Raw genomic sequence first — 15,954 nt, forward strand, 5'->3', positions numbered from 1 at the left:
TTTCCTTCACTTACACCAGTGTAACTTCTGAGCTCAGTGGGGTTGCATGGGGATAAGTGAAAGCAAAATTCCCCAGTTCCATCTTGCAACCCCAGTGGGACAGTTTCTTCACTGAGATACACCATTCTAATGGGAGTGTCATATTTGTAACTGAGGGCAGAATTTGGCCTAAGAAGTAGATCTGAGACTTAAGTATTCACTAATCATACAATCCTAAGAGGGGAGGCCACATGTCTTAAAGTTTGGGCCTGGTTTGTCACCATGCTCTAGTTTTATGACCGTGTAACTACTTTAATTTCAGTGCAGCTTTGTGGTGTAAAGCTAGAGGAGTATCATGGTGAATCTGTCCCGTTTACGTTTTCCTTAATGAGCCAGATTGGTCCTGTAGACCACCTTGTTGCAGCTGCATTTCTTTTAATCTTAGCCTTAATGGCTAATCAGAACACTTCAGTCCAAATAAGATTGCATTAACGTTGTTTGGATTTAGACCCACTCACTGAATTCATATCCCCCATGTCATCAACTGCATTACAAAAATTCTGAGCCACAGGGCCTCCTCATAAGAATCCTGTCTGATGCCCCACGGGTACATACCAGCCATAAACCAGATGGACTTGGCCAGTTCAAGAGTCTTGGATGGTGTAGAGCAACCTTGTAGTCCCTGTACCTCCTCCCACCCTGGGACAGCACTACAATTGGTAAGAATTGTATCGAGAGTACACACCTGAGGTTACCCTGCCTCTCAGACTGATTTCACTGTTGCTCCATTCAGAAAAATGCTCCCAGCTCTTTAAGGGCAGCAGAGGTCTTGACTTCAGTCAGTGCAGAATTCTTCCCTTGCAGGTAACTGAAACGGCCCTTCTTCAGGAGGAGCCCATCAATCCTGCAGAACCCTGTTGTCGGGATGCTGGTCAGACCCCTAGTCTTCGTTCATGCAAGAAGCCCAAGTATGCCTGGCAGGTTACCCTACAACATGTTGCTGTGAATTCACAGAATCACGCCAAATCCAGTAATCAAACAGTTAGTCCCATACAATGGTTTGGGGCACCTGGCAAAAAAGTGGCCCCTGCCTTCAGGGGCCACTTTGAGCACCGCCATGCCTTCCAGCAGCAGCTGATTGAGGAGCAGAGGAGGCAGCTTCAAGAACAGCGGGAGGTGATCCTCGAACTGCAGGGAAACCAACGGCTGAGGAGGGCTAAGCAAGAGGCGGAGCAAGCCACAGCTGTCACCATGGAACTCAACAATCCAGTCCTAAAAACTAAGGAAAAAATGCTAAAGAGAGGGGATCCGTCAAGCTGCCAGAGTGTGTCATCTTTAAGGTACAACCACCTTACTGAGCCATAGTGTGGGTGGACTGTACTATCCAGAGCACCTTACTCCTGCTCACAAACCGAATAAGGTCATTTGGGTCAGCACTTGCATAGTAGACCTCTACATAATACCTCTGTGCAGCCGAAAGTGGTGTTAATTGTGCCCTAGATGTTGCTTTCTTCCTTTTGAGCCAGTGCCAAGCCTGGTATTAGCTGGGCCAGATCCTTGATACTGCTCTGACTGCTTTGCATTGCCCTGAAGGCATGTTAAACTTTTAAGGCACCTTGGCATGCAAAATGCTCTATTGTTGTTAAAGATAGGAGCAAAGTGGATTTATTTAGTACAACACTACTATCAGTACTTTGTGCTTCTGTAACATCCTTCAGCCAAGGATCTTAAAACACTTCACAGGCGCTAATTACTTGAGTCTCACAACCCTCTTGTGATGTAGGAATATGTTATTAACGCTGTTTTACAGATGGGGAAACTGGGACCAAGAGAGGCTGAGTGATTTTCCCCAAGGTCACACAAGGAGACTGCAGCAAAACTGAGAATGGAAGCCATGAATCCCGACTCTCACCCTTGATTATTATACACAAGGCCTCTTTGCTATGGAAGGTGATGATACTAGTTCTCTTTCACTTCACAGTTCACCTGTGCCTTTGGGGCCAGAGAGCACAAAGACAGTGACCCGAAGCAGGAGGAGCTCAAATCTACTGACCTCAGCTCATCCCATACTGAAAGGTATCGTTCTGCTTGGTAGTAAAGGCCATTCCTGTCCTCTTCCCAGAGAATAGCGTCTTTTTCCTGTCCACATCTCTCCTTCATATAGGTGTTCAACAGTGCATGAGCAAAACCCACTCAATCCCCTCCCAGCAGGATCAACACTACTAAACAACAACAGGATGGATTATTTAAGCATGCACTGGCAGCTTGTTACAGGGTCTGGTCCTTTAATATCCAAGTCAGGCATTTGAAACATATAGGTCCTTGCAAGTTCTGTGGTTTGTGGTCAGTAAATCAAAGTGAGGAGTTGTCCCCAAAGACCATGCTCGATTTTTCCACAAGAAATTATAGAGCTGGCATCCTGTTCACTTCACGCTTTATCCCTTTCACTGCAGGCTAAAGCTGTAGAGACAAAAGCTATCTGGCTTCCCTTCCCATTTGCCATCCCATGTGATTTCACATCCTCCCCCCTGCAGTCTATATCGAGTGATGTGTAAATGTCATCAGAGATGAGGAGGTTGCATTTATTAAAGCAATATCAGGTTCCTTTAACCATTCCCAGGGCCTGTAGTGTTGTATGAACTTATGTAAGGCCTTAGCCTGCTTGAAAGATTTCCCAAAATGTAGCCACAGTAATATTTTAAACAGACCTAGAAATAACAAAAATTCAGTAACATGGTTTTTTGGCTGTGGTGCCTGCCTGGCTGCAGCCTTTTCAGCGCCCAAGCGTGTCTTCAGCATCTTTAGTACATGAGCCTAGATATCCCACACTTTGCTTCACTCAGACTCTCTGCTGCTCTAGGCGAGTAAGCACTTCTCCTGCATTAATGGGTGTTTCTCTACAGACATCCCAGTGACTAAATTATAATCAAGAGAACGCAGTGCAAGATCAGGTGCTGCTCAGACCTCTTCCATTGCAGAGTGTATAGCAGATGTTCTTCAGACAACATAGAGCAATCTATACTTGTCTCAAGCAATAGAGTCCTGTGGCACCTTATAGACTAACAGACGTATCGGAGCATGAGCTTTCGTGGGTGAATACCCACTTTGTCAGACGTACGCTCCAATATGTCTATTAGTTTGTAAGGTGCCACAGGACTCTTTGTCACTTTTTACAGATACAGACTAACAGGGCTACCCCACTGATACTTGATACCTGTCACAGGGTTTGCTACTCACCACGGGGACATCTGGTGGCCATGTCTAGGGATTAGCTCTATTCTGGTCTGATGCCCCCACTTCCCACAGTTGCTCACACCACGCTCCTCCTCACTTCCCAGAACTCCCTCTTCCTCTTCATGGCTGAGCGTTCTGGCCAGGCCACTGTACAGTCCTCCCCTACTACAGTATCAAAATATCACTGGATCAGCTGTTCTCATGCTGCTCCAGTCTTCCAGTCCAGGGGCAGGTCCTGTGCTACTCTTCCAGCAGCTGGTGGGGAACCCAGGCCCACTCACTACTCCAGGTTCTAGTCCAGGGACCTCGTGTCTAGCAACTACAGTCTGCTTGCTCCCAGACACTGCTGCTATTTTCCTAGACTCCTTCCTACTTCCCTGCTCTAGACTCTGCCCCCCTGCCCTTCTCTGGGTTTACCAGCCCTTATTCCTTCCTCACAGAAAGTAACTAGAGGCTATTTCCCCCCCTGACTTCTCACCAGACTGTGTAGCCCCAAACACACTTCCATTCTCCCAGAGAACAACTGCAGACTGTTTCCCTGCAGCCCCCTTCTGGTCCCAGCTTGGTGGCTGTATACAAGCTCAGCCTGCCTCTGCCCAGCTGGGCTTCATCATCAATTAGTCTTTCAGTCCTGGCTGTCCCCTGGGTGCAGCCTGTCAGGTTAACTGTCCTAATAATCTGCTCTGCCTTGTGTGAAGTGGACACCCCATTGCAGTACCACCATAGGACAAAGGAAGTAACCACAGATTTTGGTGGGTACTTACAGCTGGAGTCTCCTCAGACTCCAGATCTAGTTCCACATGCTATCCATTGCAAAGGTCACAAATAAGGATCAGCTGGTGCCAATTGCTTAGCCCTGAGGAGCTCCAAGTCTGTTCTAGGCCACTTGGGACTAATGTTATTCCATCTCTAACAATACAGGCCATCTTAGTTTGTTCCTCAGACCATCCCCTAAGATCACACCAGATGAGAAGTTACCCTCCAGACCCCTGCTCTCAGCCTTGCCTCTCCTTCCCAGCTGAGTAGTACCTGAACCGCATTTGTATATGCAGGAGATCCCCTTAGGGGAGAGGCAGCATTTGTTTTGGCTAGATCCAGCTCCTGTGCTCCATAGATCTCTCAGCAGCCATTTTCCAGAGTCCTGGCACCTGATTCCCTTTAGCATGTATCAGTGGGAGATGGTTCTTTGTGGGGAGTGGTTTAAGGGCTTTCCCTGTGCATTTGAGACACTAGCCCCTGTCTCAGGCCTGGCTGACCCCTTTGCTCTCTGAGTTGGGCAATTATATGCTAAATAGCCCATTGACTGGCCTACCAGCACTTTCCCCCTTTATCCCTGTTTTACCCTTACAGGGTGACCTGGAGTTGGGCTGGACTGTGGCCTCACTGGGTCATCACTGCGTCTGGGCCTGTCTTTCTGACCATGTATTCTGTCTCCTCCTTCGTGCCAGCACTTCAGGGTCTTGTGTACGCTGGACATGTTCCCCTCTGTTGGCACGGCAGCCTCTTGAAGGGATTCACACAGAAGCCTTCACAATGCCCCTTGGGAGCTGCTTTAAGGCTTGTGTGTCCCTCATTTCCCCACAGTGGCAGCCTGCACTAACTCCACCTCTTTATTAAATGATTCCGTATTGGACTTTAGATTCACCAGCACCTTCCAGAGGCAACAACTGAATTGGCCGGTACCATTTCATCTCTGGCTGCCGCGTCTGTGGCTCTCCAGAAATGGTGATTATGTAACAGAAACCCCTCATGCTACAGTCACTCCACGTGAAATTGTATTGAGTCAGTATAAACCCCAAATCAGGGCCAATTATCCTGCAAAATGTGGAGGCTCTAGGAAACTGAAGTGTCCATAGCCGCAGCCAGAAAACAGGCAGGGCCAAGGTGACCCAACAAGCGAACCCCCTGCAATGGCAGGAGACTGGTGTTTGTGCGATAGGCCCAGGTGATCCTAGCAGATGAACCCACTCGATGCTCCAGAGGAAGGCAAAAAAACTCCAAGGCCTGTGCCAATCTGACCTGGAGGAAAATTCCTTTGTGACCCCAAATCTCATGATCAGTTTAACCTGAGCATGTGAGCAAAACTCACACAGCTAATGCACATCTAGCCTCATGGGATTTGTTGTTACTGCCTCAGACCATTGGCCCTCTGGGCCAGTGTCCTGCCTTCAGCTGCGACTAGGATCAGATACTTCTAAGGAAGGAAAAACTCCACATAATTGATTCAGCCAGTTGTAAGTGTGGGGCGGGGGAGTCCTTTCTGACCTCAGCGGAAAATCAGCTGAAGACCTGAAGCATGAGACTGGATTCCTCTAATTATCTCACCAACATGGATACCAGTGTGATCATAGTGAGGGCAAAGCAGAGGTGTGGGTGTGGGGGATGCAGAAAGGGAAGGGGCTGTCATCTCTCCATGGCATGGAAGGGAGAAATGTGGGACCTTTGTGTGTTTGTCCTATTTACTCGGTTAGCTATTCAGGACAGGGATAGGTCTTATGCATGTTCTGTAAGTGAAGTGCTGGTAAGCGCCATTTATAGCTCAGTCAATGTGCACTGTGCTTTACAGAACCCAGATAAGGCAGGTCCCTGCCCCAAAGTCACAGGCTAAAAGCACAAGACAAACATACCTGCACCGTTGAATGCTGGCTTCTCTGTGACGTGTGGGTGCTGATGCTGTCCTGAGGGGCTTGGGCAGCTTTACTTATGGGTCCCAGTCTCTTGCTGCAGCACTTTGTGCCTCTCCGTCTTTGTAAGCTGGAGATGCTTGTCACTGTGAGACCTGTGCAGAGAAGTTTAATTAGTCTAGCAAAATGGTACAGTTCAGCTTTGGTGTTGGCTCTGCCTCCCTATCCCCCAGCCTGACCCCAAGGGCCTGGGACATGAAAGACAGTGATAGAAATACGGTGCCATCCCCAATGTGACATCCCCATTGAGACAGCCCTTTTGAATTGCAGCTCCCCTATGAGGTTGCTGCATTTTGACTGTTCTATCTCCCCAGTCCACTATTTCAACCACCCAACTTCCACCAGAATTGAATCCTTGTTCTTCCTTTTAGAACTAGTTTTCTGGTTCCATTCAAGGCAACAGAGTCCATAGAATCATGCACAGTAGGGCCAGGAAACACCCTTGGGCCAGTACTTGAATATTTACCCCCCAAAAAATCAATCTTTAATAATTGCAAAGCATTTTGGTTAAAAGAGGCAAACGGATATAGAATAGAAGATCCACTAAGCCAGAAAGTTCAAGACAGGCATGAAGGGAGAGACAGATAGGAAAGGAACTGTATGAAAAAGAGAGAACTATATACGAGAAAAGGAGAGAGAAACATTGATAAAGGGTTATGGACAACAGATCATCGTGTCTGAAGCCTGCTTAATGACTATGGGTGGGATCTGCAAAAGTGCCCTGGGATACAAGTTCCACTTATTTTGATTATGCTCCTACCTCACCTAGGTACTCTTAAAAATCCCACCCAAATGCCATTTGTGCTAAAGCCTTTTCTCAGCTTTTCATGAATCTCTGCACTGGTGGAACTGCCCCTGCTAGTTTATTCCAATAACCAGTCCCTCTCACTATTAATATATTTCCCTATATTTCCCTAGTCTCTAAGCTCTGTTTTCCCCTCTTTGGCTTTGGCCATCGCTACTGCTCCTACTACCATGTGAAGCCGTGAATAATTCCTGTTCACTCTTCATGCTGTTCCCTGGCAGAAATGTATCAACACTCATCAAGTCCCCTTAGCGCATGGGTCCTTTTTGTGTTATGTTGCATAGATTTAACACCTTGGTCATTACCCATGTCTCTTACTTTCTCTCAAGCTGCCTTATTTCAGCCAGTATCAGGCTGTACTAACTGGGGAAGGGCCTGAACCAAACTCACAGACCAAAGGACTCCCAAACTCTGGGGAGGTTTGGAATCTGAACCAGGATCTGGACCAGAATTTCAGAGCTGTTCACCCTCACCCCCCAATCCTTATAATGAATCCAACCAAACCCAGGATTCGGGCATTGTGGTGTTTGAAATCTGGATCTGAATTTAGCATCTCAGTCCCATCTCTAGTGTTGATTATGGCTACATCAGTTAGTGAGATCTCGGGGAGACCTGTGAGCCTTTTCTTTCTCTTCCTCACTCCCACAGAGGGAGTGAACCCTGGACAGCTGGGGAGTGGGCAGCCATCCCTACTAACTCCGGCTAAGTAGAGTCCAGTGACTCATTGCACTTACCTATTGGAAGATGAGATCCTTTGCTGAGGGTTCCCACTGCCCTGCTCTGCAACTAGAGATGCGGCTGAACCAAAACCCTAGATCCCAGCACCCCCCACTCCCCTCTCAAGTTTTTGAAGGAGGGGATCAAAATCCAGATCCATTTGACTTGGGCCCATCTCTAACAGCAAAACAGTCTGGCTTGGAAAGCCCTGGCAGAACTGGGGAAGCAATTTCTTTACTGCGATAAAAAGACTGAACTGCCTTTGGTTATTGACTGCACCTGTCACTGCCTCACTCTGACACTGAGGGGCAAGGCTAGCTCTGACAAAACATACACGAGAGATGAGGTCATGAGCACTATGACACCTTGATGATGATTTCACCCTCTCTGCTGACCAATGAGAGTGCTGCATTTCAACTGATCTCACAAAAGCCGTGTGAGAAGCAGTGGCATCTCAATAACTGTACACATACCCCAAGAGTCAGACTAACATGAAGAGCTCCATCCTGAAGTCCTTGCGAGTAAGCCAAGGAAGCTGCTTGCATGAGTAACATCTCCAGAACTGAACCCTTGGGATTTTACCTCTCTCACCAGCCAATCTGTCCAGGTCTCTTGGAGATCCCATTGCAGCTCCCCTTCAATCAGCTACTTTGCACCTCTGCGCCCAAACAGAAGGATCAGGAAAAAAAATTCTCCATGGGACTGTTCTCAAAGTCTGACTGATGAGTAATGCCAGTTTTTATTGGTAAGGGAGGTAACAGCCCCAGCCATTGTAGGATGGAGAGGCTGGCTCTTGAAGGTTGCAACAAGAGCTGCCTCCTAAGCATCCCCTTGTGGCAGCTCTGTGGCACTCTGCCTCAGTTTCCACTCCTGGAGTCTTGTCACATGTCCAATAAGAACAGCCTGTCTTGGGGGCTGGTTTATTAACATAAAGTTCAGAATAATTCAAACCATCCTTAAGGTCTCAAAAATAATTGAAGCAGCCACTCCCAGGCTTTTCCTTCCCAGGCCTCTGCCAGCCTTGTCCAATTCTCTGGCTCTAAGAGGTCATCAGGCAAACCCCCCTGCTGCTGCTTTCCTAATTTCTCAGGGTCCCTGCAAAAGCCTAGCTGCTCTCAGCGGCTGGGCCACTGATGAAGTTTCTCTCCCTGGCTACCTCTGAGTCACCTCTCTATCCAGGCCTCTCCCTCATTTATCCAAGAGGCCCTGATTGAATCACATGTCCCCACCTGGGGAGTGCAGTTGGCCATGTCACAGGTAGGGCTGAGACTAGTGCTTAATTTACAATGAAAGAAGTACTGAGGCTCAAGCAATTTTTTTACATTTATAACTGATGCAGCAAGCCCTGACGTGCTGGGGCTATGAACTGGGAAGCCTAAAGGTGCTGCGGCTCAGTCCTGGCTAGGCCTGGCACAAATTAAGCACTGCCTGAGACCCATCTCCTTTTAAAGTGCCAGCCACACTGTGACAAGAATGTTATATGTGGATGGCCTGAGAATAGAAGAGTAAAACCTAGAGACCATGCCCGATTGTCTCTTCATTGTTATGCTGGCAACTCTCTCTATCTCTGCTCCCTGCCTTGTAAGTCCGTTTTCAGTTACCACAGGGAGAGTAAATCTATTCAGTCCCATCCTTGGACACTTTGTCTTTTTTTACTTAGGACAAAACTCATCACTTTTGAGGAGTGTAGAGCAAAGGCCTCTCCTGTCATGCCCATAACCCAACTTTCTCCACTCAACGAGAGGCCCATCTTATAGCCTTGGGTAGGAGTTTTGCTATGATACATGCATCAGGCTGACATTTGCTGCGAGGCCTTTTTAGCTTATGCCTTCTCTCTTAGTTCTCGCCGTTTTAACTCTAGTACTATGTGATAAGCTGTGACTTTGAACAGTAGGGGTCAAAAGTCAGCCCAATCACTCTGCCATGGACTAACCTCTGGTCTCAAATCCATTGTTCACTCAGATACGTGAATCCCCAGAGCTTTTTGTGATCCTGGATCTGATGGGTGGAAACTGACCATCTAGGCATGGTTTATTTCCAATGTGAGAGATCTTCTCTGCTGGCAGAGGCTTCAACGGACAGGCACATGCATTCAGTAAAAACAAAATTGCAAAGACATGAGGCCTTCTGGGGGTTTGAGTCTCCTTTAGTATTAGTTACCCCAGGTGTGGGTCACTTTTGCTGACTAGCTACATGAGACTCTTGTGGGTGCTGGAATAATTTATAACCACACTGAATGATTCCCCAAGCACTGCAAGGAAGCATTGCTTGTCTTCTCAAGCAAAATCAATGTGAACACTCTGCTACACCTAAACTGGCCATTTCTAGGGGTGGAGAAGGGCTGCTTGTAGAATGTCCTGTACCATTATATTAAACCTACACTCTTGTACTATCTGCTCAATATCCTTAGCACAGTGATTCTCAAACTTTTTTCCCGCAGACCACTTGAAAATTGCTGAGGGTCTTGGCAGCCCACTTAATGATCTTTCCAAATGTTGTTTGTACCGTTAGCTAAGTATTGTAAAACGCTTTGGATAAAAGCGCTCTGTAAAAAAAAAACCTTAATAATAATTAATGATTTTTTGTTCTACAAATAAAAGCACACAACTCATATTTTAATATCCGTAGTCTTACCTTTCTAATGCGATGGATGTGCCCTCTCTCTCCCGCCGTGGCAACCCCTGAGCTGATGCTGGGGGGGCGGGGGCAGTCTCTCTCCGGCAGCCGCAGCCCTGGAGCTGGAGAAAGTTGCCTCTTTCTCTGGCCACTGCAGCCCTGCACGTCCCAAATTCCCCCCATCCCGTCTTCTCACCCCACTGCCCCCTCCCACCTACCCCTATTCCCCCCGAGGCCACCACCTCACCTTACATGTGCATCTTCTCCAGCATCCAGGGACCTAATTAGTGGAGCCATACCTGCAGTGGTGGGTGGCCCTTCATTCTCTTGTGTGTGGCTACCCAGGTGTACACCTTTATAGGGAACTATCCGCGGACCATCTGAATAGAGCTTGGACCACAGTTAGAGAACCTCTGCCTTAGCATACCCTGACCACATGTATAGCTTTTTACTGAGGCCACCATGTGTCTCATAGGGATGGAAAGAGGAAAGGAACAGATTCTCTGCATTTACCTCCTTCTCTTAAAGTTCTGTGTTACAGAAACTCTGGACATGGCTCCTATCAGAGCCCATCAATGTTGCTCTGAGAGGTGGCCACAGGGGGTCATAACCAATGTCAGGCACTCCCAACTCTTCCCACAAGTCCTCCACTGCACTGCCAGACTGAAGAGCTGGCAGGACTCGCTCCTCAACACTGACTGTGCCAAGCCAAGCTTGAGTGTGAGTTTGGAGACAGAACTGCACATTCGTCCTGTTCCCAAACTGCTACCATGGCCTTGTAGCTTGCATATACTAATCCTCGTGTCCCCTTGGTCCAAATTCTCTAGCCATGGAAGAGAGAGCAATTCACCGAGCAGAACGGAGGAGGGAACTGGAAGAGGCCAAGAGAAAAAGAGAGGAGGAGAAACTGGTAAGTAAAGCCGAGAGCTAAACTGAGACATCCCATCTGAGAGAGTGGCTGTAAAAGGAAGCCTGTCACAGTCAAGTGCTGGGAAAAGCACCTCCTTCATTTACATGATGAACTTGAGCTCATTGGTAAGTGTCTGACAGACACCCCAAAAATGGATAAAAAACCCTATCACAGCAGGACATCCCCACCCACACAACCTGGTGAGTGATTGACCTCCCTGCTGGAGCGCTGAAGGCACTCATTTCTCCCCACTTCTGCTCCTCTTCCAAGCCCCTCCATCATGCCTACTAACCTTCCAGCCAAGGTGGGTTTCTCTTCAGAGCCCATCAGTTCCATTACTGAATGGTCCACATGGGTCACCATTGAATGATGTGAAATACTAGACTCTCTGCTTCTCTTGCTCCTGGGATGAACGTGCTGCATCTTCAGCACTCCTAGAAATAAGAAATCTCTTATGCATCCAGGGAGAGTCCCTGAAAATCCTGGGCTCATCCTGAGTGTCACCGTCTCTTCATCTGCCAATCCGTCTCTCCCTCCACAAGGTCCTCGAACCTAAGGAAAATGGTTGGACTTCTGTTTTTTGTTATCATAGATAGGGCTCAGATGGATTTTTTTTCCCCTGCTCCACCCATTGCACATCTGGCCAGGTATGTGTTTTTTTTCTACCTTCCTCTGTAACATCAGGAGGACACAAAGTTTGATGGACCTTTGATCTGATCCAATACAACAAATCCTATAGTTCTTTATTTAGTAGCAAATGTCTGCCAGCAAATAAGGATGATTTACCATGTATGTGTGTGTCTGTGTAATTAATGTGGTTAGCTCCACTCTACCCTGTGGAAGGTATTTTCCAGGATCTCCAACCTTTATATCCTCAGGCAGCAGTTTCAAACAAATGCCTGGAAGGTTAGAGGCAGGAAGGGAGTTGTTTTAGATGTGACTTATCTTTATTATAGGGAAATAAATCCTGAAAGTCAGAAGATCAGGTAATCCACCTGAAATCCTGAGCCCAGCTGCTTTCAGACGAAGCAGCATCTCACCAAGGACCTGAGTTAGGTGGAATGGAAGGAGGCCAAGCCAGTCTCCCTGGTTCTTCTATCACAGGTGCTCTCGTGGGTTATAGTCTCTGCTGGAAACTGTCATAGATGTTCCTTTGACAGAGGGACCCTCTTAAATTCAACCAACCGTTACTGTAATGCTAAGATTCTGATGTTATCTGCACTGAAATCAGGAAGTTCAGAATAAGGATCCTCCAGAAAATGATATTTTGCCTCCTGTGGGAGGGAAGTGGGTAGAAGAGGCTTAACCAAACCATTGAGTTTGGTTATGTTAATTGGTGGGCAGGCCAGGATCCAGATTGTTTCACTGTGTACCCAGATAGGTTTGCCCATCTGTGACTGACATGCCTCAAGGGGTTAGGCAGTGTGGTTTTTGGTTCTTTGATGTGTGTGCTCAAGGTGACAACATTGTTGAATTGAAAGTGATTGTGCTACAGAAGGTGTTGGGAGGTGGGAAGTTTGTGACAGGAGAGGGCGAATGCTTGGAGAATGGTGTTGTGCTGGGTGTGAATATTGCCTCAGTGAAACAACTTCCTTGATTTTTAGTGTCTGTGGCACATCAGGGAAATACAAGTTGAGCCACCATAACACTAACTTCATGATGGTTTTGTGTGGGAGTAAAAGTAGAACATCCCAAATCATAGAGGCAGCCTGTGGCACTCAGGGCTGAGTGAGAAATGGAGGCTGGATAACCTTCAGTAATGTGTAAAGTTATTCAGGCACCGAGAAGGGTTGTCAAATGCAATGCTTCAGGCTGAACAGCGATCACTTGCAGGAAGCAATGTTCTTCCCCACCCTAATATATGTCATTGCACAACAGTTGCTGGTCATCACTAGAGGTAGGACACTCACCTTGCTGGTCTTTGGTCTGAATATCCTTTGTTCCTGTGAACATTCAAATGTGATGAATATGGTTTTATCCCAGCCATGTCCTTCTTTCCAAGATGCAGCTGAAGGCTGAAGAGGAAGAGCGTCAGAGGAAGGAGGCTGCTGAAAAAGAGGCCCAGCTGGAGAAGAGGCAGGAGGAGAGGAGACAGCAGAAATTGGTGCGCAGAACACTGCATGCCTCTGCCCCACAACCACGATGGTAGAGAGCAAAAGCCATTACCTCTGGCAACTGTTCAGTGGCCAGAATGAAAAGAGTTGGGATCTCAGTTAGTGTACTGGTGTCCACAGAGTAAAACCCACTATCGCTGTTGGATGCTCCCATACTGGCAGTTTCAACACAGGCTGAGGATTGAATGGGCTGTGGACGCTGCACTCACTGTCCAGTTGTTGGTCCCTACAGATGTTTTGTCAGGTTTGAGGTGCATCAGTGAGGCTGTGTTGGGGAAGCCTGCACTGTGGCTGGCTATGCTGTATCCACCCCTCGTTCTGGGTTGCTCCTTTCATTCATGTCCCTATACCCTGCTGCACCACTAACAAATATGTAGCCTAAACTAAATAAGCCCTAGGAAGAGTTCTATAGTGTGGCAGCTTCCCCCCAAAGAATGGGAATATCTCCTCTGGTACACCAGCAGTTTCTGCCAGGCAGGAACTGCCATCTTAAGGCTGGTGCTTGGACATGAGCTGTGGCAATAGCCCAAGTAGCAAGATGCTTTTAAATCCCAGAGATATGCTTTTGCTCTCCCATTCAGTGACCTAAACCCTGCTGTAGCACTTCAGTAGCACTGCCTACCCCAACGGGAGTGTAGATAATTAACCTCTCCGAGAGGCTGTAGCTAAGTCAATGGAAGAATTATTTTGTTGACAAAGCGCTAGCTACACAGGGGGGTTGGTCGGTATAGGTGCATCTATCAGGGGCGTGAATTTTTCCACACCCCTGAGAGACAGAGCCATACCAATGTATACATGTGCTTGATTCTCCATTCCTTTGGCATACAAGTTGGGGGTGACCTTCTCTAGTGCTGTGGTCATTCTTCCATAATGGTTTTAACCTTCATGATTTCTTGAGGGAGACTGTTCCCCTTGCTCCACACAGTCATGGTTGGCTCATTCCAGTGGCAGCAGATGCATTTGTATGTGTCAGAGATGTTTGGCCACCTTGTGGTAGTAGCTAGACAAGCTGCAGATTCCTATTTCTGGCCAGGTCAGAATCCCCATCTACTCACTGTCTGAGGTTATGTGCCTTACCGTCCATTTTACCCCGGATTAGTTAAGCTGCTGCTCTTTGAATTGCAGAAACAACTGGAGAAGCAGAGAAGGCTGGAGAAAGAGCAGCAGCTCCTGGCAAAAGCCAGAGACCATTACAAGAAGGTCCTGCTGAGAAAGCGGGGGCTGGAGCCCTGGAAGAGGCTGAGGGAGCAAGCCAAGGAAAACATGGTGGTAAAATGCCTACAGAGGACACAACCGAGGAAGTGGGTTCTTGAGTGGGGAAGAGAAAGTGAGGAAGCAGCAGCCAAATGGGCTGTGGGGGAGAAATGGGTAATGGACTCTGAAGTCAGAAGGAGATGGAAAAAACTATTGACTGACTGAGTCCCTCCCCCTGCAAGAGCAGGGCACTGCACCCTTGCTTAACAGAGGATGTTTCCAGTATTAAATTCACACAGCAGTGGATCCTCAAAGGTATTTAGGTATCTAACACCAATTAATTTCAAGTACCTAAATACCTGTGAGGGTCTGGGCCTTAGTGCTTTGGAAAATTTGACTCTAGGACTATTTAATTTGAAAGGAGAAGAGCAAGAGGAGACATGGTAGTTGTATATGAAATAAAGAAGGACAAACAAAACCTCAACTGGGTGCTCCCATGTCCCTGCTTACAAGACAAATGGCACACAGTGAAATAAAGACAGCAAATTCAAAGCTGATGAAAGCAAATAATTCCTGATTAGCATGAAGTTACCTGCGATGCTCCCGTGATTTGAGGCTGATAGTGTGGTAAGAATCAGTGTGACATTCTGAGTAAGGTGGGCATCTGCAGTTATACAAAGACAGAAATGACTCGCAATCATGAGGGGCTTTCAGTCCTCACTCATCAGGCCATAAACTGATCAGCCACTTGGTCACATAGTCAAGCCAGTGTAGAGCGTGGCACAGTTGGGCATGGTGCGTCATGGGACCTTTTACGTTAAAGCTGAGGTAGTTTTGCAGTGGGGTTTCCATGGCTGCGGCCCTACAACATATTTATTTAGGTAACTTCTCTTCCTCCTAACTGCTCAGATGGCACAAAAGCACCACTGCTCAGGATTGCAAAGAAAGTGCCTGCTGGCCTGGCTCTGGCACGTCCAGGAGAGCCTCACTGAGAAGATGGCTCAGGCTGAGGAATTCTCTTCCCGCATGTTACTCAGAAGGGGCTTCAGGAGCTGGTTAAAGGTGAGCCCAGACGAAAGGGGAGGGAATGTTACTAACCTAACCAACTGCTCTCGCACTCCAAACCCAACTTCAGGGCCTACCACATGCACCCACGGGCTCTAGGTGAGCCTTGCATCACCTGGACATTGCATGCTGCCTGCTATGTTACACTGAACTCCCTTTCACATATGTCACTTGCCTCCTCAGCCCCTTTCTCCCTTCTCCCCTATCCGCATCACTCTTTGCTCTGCTCTGCTCCCTTCCTCCCCTTATCACTCCCCCTTCCTATTGCTCATCTTCTCACCCTTTCAGTCACAGCGTTCTCTTGCTCCCGTCAGTCATTACCCCTTTACTCCACTGTCTGTTGCTCCGCCCTGCCTGCCTTTCTCATTCCCATGCCCATTACCTTCACTAGAGGTTTTCTTGATACTCTTCTGTGGTTGTTTAGTGGGGAGGCCAGGAGAACATGCTTACCTCTTTCCCTCTGTCCATTCTCCAGTACAAGGATTATCTCTCTGCCCTGGAAAAGAGAGCTAGCAGGCTTTATGCAGCCTCTCTCAAGAAGAAGTTGTTGTGGGCATGGTTTGACCTGCTCAACGAGGAGAAGAGTGCATTATGGGAAAAGCAGAAGATCGCAGCTGACCACAGTGATAGGTAAAC

The 15,954-nt window shown here is 47.7% G+C and overlaps 1 protein-coding gene and 1 long non-coding RNA gene across 9 annotated transcripts in view; one reads left to right on the forward strand and one right to left on the reverse strand.

The window, feature by feature from the left end:
• Nucleotides 1-15,954, forward strand: part of CCDC191 (coiled-coil domain containing 191) — a 35,106-nt gene that overhangs the window by 17,026 nt on the left and 2,126 nt on the right. The window contains exons 10-16 of one of the 6 annotated variants that reach the window (XM_032776826.2): nt 844-1,319; nt 1,961-2,055; nt 10,863-10,945; nt 12,948-13,049; nt 14,185-14,328; nt 15,163-15,315; nt 15,794-15,948. In XM_032776826.2, coding sequence (XP_032632717.1) covers nt 844-1,319; nt 1,961-2,055; nt 10,863-10,945; nt 12,948-13,049; nt 14,185-14,328; nt 15,163-15,315; nt 15,794-15,948 — 1,208 coding nt within the window. Of the gene's footprint in view, nt 1-843; nt 1,320-1,960; nt 2,056-10,862; nt 10,946-12,947; nt 13,050-14,158; nt 14,366-15,162; nt 15,316-15,793; nt 15,949-15,954 lie in introns of those variants that run through there. The other 5 variants (XM_032776827.2, XR_012656968.1, XR_012656969.1 and 2 more) reach the window with 5 other exon arrangements.
• Nucleotides 1,179-10,209, reverse strand: LOC116822758 (uncharacterized). 3 transcript variants are annotated; one of them, XR_012656973.1, is made up of 4 exons: nt 10,054-10,209; nt 7,893-9,488; nt 5,847-5,992; nt 1,179-1,258 (listed from the first exon to the last, which is right to left on the reverse strand). It is a non-coding gene; the product is annotated as an uncharacterized LOC116822758 (long non-coding RNA). The 3 variants fall into 3 exon arrangements; XR_004373241.2 differs by having other exon boundaries at nt 7,893-8,077; nt 9,353-10,209; XR_012656972.1 differs by having other exon boundaries at nt 7,893-10,209.

This window comes from Chelonoidis abingdonii, chromosome 1 (genome assembly GCF_003597395.2).
Source record: "Chelonoidis abingdonii isolate Lonesome George chromosome 1, CheloAbing_2.0, whole genome shotgun sequence".
NCBI lineage: Eukaryota > Metazoa > Chordata > Testudines > Testudinidae > Chelonoidis > Chelonoidis abingdonii.